The 4,130-nt window shown below is 41.0% G+C and overlaps 1 protein-coding gene across 1 annotated transcript; it reads right to left on the bottom strand.

Moving 5' to 3' along the window:
* Positions 1 to 570: 570 nt before the first annotated feature.
* LOC128997428 (uncharacterized) lies at positions 571 to 3,198 on the bottom strand. Its single transcript, XM_054423066.1, has one exon. It carries the CDS (start codon positions 3,196 to 3,198, stop codon positions 571 to 573), a length of 2,628 nt encoding a protein of 875 aa, XP_054279041.1.
* Between the last annotated feature and the right edge of the window lie 932 nt (positions 3,199 to 4,130).

The following is a 4,130-nucleotide window of genomic DNA, read 5'->3' as shown; positions in this document are numbered from 1 at the left end:
ACCAACATTCACTCATGGTTTATGGGCTTTTTAGTCGGCCGCGCCAGTGACCAATAGCATTCACACATGCACAAGGAGTAGCCCAAGTCCCTCCAGATTTGAGCGCCTCAATGTACAAACAGATTTAAAAATAGCCCCACTCCAGTTGGATCTCAGTCACCATGTGCTTCGCATCATGTTTCGGCTGGGTGTTTTCCATCAAACGCGAGCCGGTGGAGCCAATATACGAAGAACTTCAACCCCTGGATCTAAGGCCACCACCGTTACCGCCAAGAAAAACTGCGTATGCCGCCATTAAGGCATGTAGCGATAGTGGAGAGGGGAGCGCTACACATGTGCAGCATGTGCAACATGTGTTCAGTGTCCAACATGATCTCTCTAGTGTTGGTTGTAAATGATTTCATTCAAAATTATTTATGGTGTAGGATTTGTTAATTTTTAAATTTAAGCGAAGAAAAAGAAGACGAAGACACAGATTCGGTATTTGGGTTTAATTGGTAGCAAGGAGGGTGGAATGGCTAGAACGAGGTGGATGTTGGGGACTGGGAGTACGTGAAAGATAGTGATGATTCAGGAGTTGAGATTTTGGTGAGTTTTTTGCATTTTAAACCCATATGGAAGTGTATCATAATTGCTACTATGTTTCCTCTTTGGTCCCGTAATTTTAAACTGTTTGACTTCACTGATTGTAACTATATTCCTATCCTTTGTTCGTCTGATTCTATTTTCCTCAATGTCCATTGTTTGTGCAGCATCACCAAGAACCATCTCTTTCAAACTGTCAAATCCAATTTTTTTAGAAGTTTTCATGTTTAATGTGAGCCCTTTTACTTTACATACGGGAATCAATTTTTGTTTGTTAGTCGACCACACAAGATATGCATAGGTTTTAGGCCCTCCGGATACAAACTCTACTATGTATGAACCTGGTCCATACTCGGCCAACTCATCGGTCATTTCCCCTAGATAATCTCCCGTAGGAACTCTGTACAATCCACCCTTATATACATATAGTACAGAATCAGTATCGTAATACAATACCTGACCGCCCAGGGCATCTAGATGCTCATAGAGCTTCAATCTCGCTTGGGCAGTGGTGTAAGCTGCCACCACAACATTTACATTTTGCAATGGCTCCCCAACCTCATCAATATACTCCCAACTAACAACAAGAACCTCTTCATTGACAATCTGTACTTTATTTACATCTATTTCAGGGCTAGTTAACATTTTGAAAAGTGTTTTTGGGTCCCTGACAATTGTAGCTTTAGTCTGGTTTTCCCGCTGTCCAAATTTCCCCCAAAAAGAGTTCAACATCAGTTTAGCCAATGACCTCAAACCACCATTCTTGATAATTTTGTCTTTTTCCAGTTGGACACCCTCTTTTTTAAAATAATCCTTAATGTACTGATCCTTATCCTCCTCTGTTTCACACCAGCTAGGGAACCCAGACGCTTCCTGTTTCATTTTTAGAAATTTATTTATAAAGTCAGTAAACAACCCACCGTTTTCATAGGTGGCTACCTTATACTCCCACAGTTCATACATGTCGAGTACAACATAACCCTTTTCTACAGCTTTTCGAATCTCGTCCATGGTCCATGTCCCAATTAGTGCTCTGTCACCACATTCGTGGTCGCAATCACTTTGAATCTGACCGTCTCCACAAGTCGCGCACAAAACAAACATTAACTTGTCATTCATTTTGGCCGGGAGCACAGGATGGTAAAGATCACGTGGTGGTAGTACTTTGCACTTTAATAGACCCTCAACATTGAGACCTCTCTCTCTACATTCCCTGTCACCTACATAGATCGTTGGATGGCCCACAGGGTACTTGCCATATTTACATACCCAAGGGTAAAGTGAGCATATATCAACGTACTCAATGGTTTCTCCCTCCACACACTTGTGGTAAGTTTTGGCGTTCCCGGTTCTACCACCGAAAAATGCTTGCCTCGGATTCAGGGGTAAATTGTTGAGGATCGGCAACTTGTCTAGATGTTTTAGGTTTTCTGTCTTTTTTAACTGTCTAAACTCACATTCCCACATTTGTACAACGTTATCACCCAACTTTGCTATTTTTGATTTGGTCCGTTCATATCGCAAGTGAAGTGAGTCAGAGGGGTCCTCTTTCAAAGCAAGTTCACGGTCATAGGGAAAGCATTTAGGGCATCCGTGCCAATAGCAGCCTTGAAATTCATAAATATTTTGACCGTCATACCCATCAACTTTCATTCCATTGATCTTAACTTCTTTTCCACGACCAGCGTGTTCTATTCTAACTCCGCGTTTCTCCTCTTCCCATGATAGCCACTGTAACGCAATGGCCGATTGAGCGTCTGTAAGCCTATAGCCATTTTTAGGAACGATGCCAATAGTATTTTTCTTCAAAAAGTTCCTGCGAAAAGCCAAGTTACAAGCACTGGCAATGGTCACAGCCTCGAGAAACGGATCAACATTACACTCTTCCAGGAAAATTGAACGGAACTTTAAGCAAGCTTGGGCCAAGATATCAACATCAGACATACAATACTCGAGGATTTCTTTTTTAAAGTCAAATGTAACGTGATTTTCAACCTGATCATTGTACCAATTTTCAAAATCTTTTTGTGATTTTTCAAACATAGATTCTGGACAGTAAAACTCCTTTGCCGGCATAGGGCCCACATAATTTTGGTTGTCTAGGGTGTTGAAAAGGTGGGGGAAATAGCCTTTCTTCTTTTCCGGGGGCAAATCAAAGGCTTTGGGTAGCGAAGCTAGAGGCATAGGGAAATAACTAAGTGAATCAACAAACCTCACATTGTCAATCTCCATCAAAATGACCTTAGTTCCCCGCATCACAAGTTTCGGAGTGAACTTTGTATCCTCCAGCACATACTTGAGCAAAAATTGGAAATCAAAGCCCTGCCCATTGTGTGCAATGACACAAACATCTTTGAAATGTTTACGGACTTGCATCACATAGTCCATGAACTGAGTGACTGGTTCAAAACTAAACACTCGCGTACGATTTTTACAAGCCATACAAAATTTTACCTCAATACACTGATAGCAAAACTGTTGTGACACACACAAGTTTACTTTATGCAATTTAGACTCGGGATCTGAGGGCAGAGACTCATCTTGGCGGGTTTCCAAGTCAAAGAAAATAAACAGAAAATCTTTAGATTTAGGCTTTCTTGTGTCAGGTTTCATGTAGCATTTGTGGTTAGGGTCTTCAAATGAACTACAAGGTTTACAATATACTTCGCCACATTTATGAGGCTTGGACCGTTCTCTAATCCAAACCAATTTCCCACAGTCAAGACATTTCTTTACATTTTTACATCTGTCAGCTTGATGCGCAATAAAACATCTCTGATTTTTATAAGTCATGTTACATTTAGGGCACAAAACACCACCACTCTCCCCTACACAAGGTGGTGAGATGGTCTGACACTGCGGACAAATGTTTGAGCAGCGGTGGGCTCCTTTGTGATCATAGGGTACATGACAAGCTTCACAAAAATATGTACAAACAAAAGCAGCAGTCAAACTATTAATCACATTGTAGTGTCCGTTATAAAAAAGTAAATTTAGTGTGAATTTTGCATTTTCTACATTTCTCTCAAAGTACACATCACGTCATTTCCTGTCATAGTTGTACACAACAATTTTGTAGTCCCTTAAAAACCCCTGAAATTTTTCAAGCTCCGGGATCCCAGCTCCACCCTCTGGCATTTCAACCCTAGCTCGACGCACAAGTTCCTGAGCCCTGATTGTTTGCCTATTTGCCTTATCTTGCCTCACAGCTTTATAGTCAGGATCTTTAGTTACATTGGCCATAGCCACTACAATTGCACGGGGCAAACACAATTTATCTTTATTATTAATGACAACAATTCCCCGTCTTGACTTGCATTCCTCGTCAAACGTATTGTAAAACCCAGGCCTTACTTTCCCAGAACCTACAGGAAGGTTAATTCTAGTGCATTCCACTTTAAAGGTGTCAGTAGACTTTATAGTTTCAGAGTTTGATTGCACAATACCACCAAAGATTTGCCACAAAACATTTTCATCAATTTCACTAGCAGGGCGAAAATTTACATAGCCCGGTGCTTTTGATTTCAAGTTAAGACTTTGTAGAG

Source organism: Macrosteles quadrilineatus, unplaced genomic scaffold, assembly GCF_028750875.1.
Source record: "Macrosteles quadrilineatus isolate MER2022 unplaced genomic scaffold, UCM_ALF_1.0 Scaffold_6__1_contigs__length_79288215, whole genome shotgun sequence".
Taxonomy (NCBI): domain Eukaryota; kingdom Metazoa; phylum Arthropoda; class Insecta; order Hemiptera; family Cicadellidae; genus Macrosteles; species Macrosteles quadrilineatus.
This window is presented reverse-complemented; position numbering and strand designations above follow the sequence as displayed.

Bases quoted from the DNA above. Each gene is read 5' to 3' on its own strand.
- LOC128997428 (XM_054423066.1), bottom strand. From the start codon at position 3,198: ATGAAACCTGACACAAGAAAGCCTAAATCTAAAGATTTTCTGTTTATT.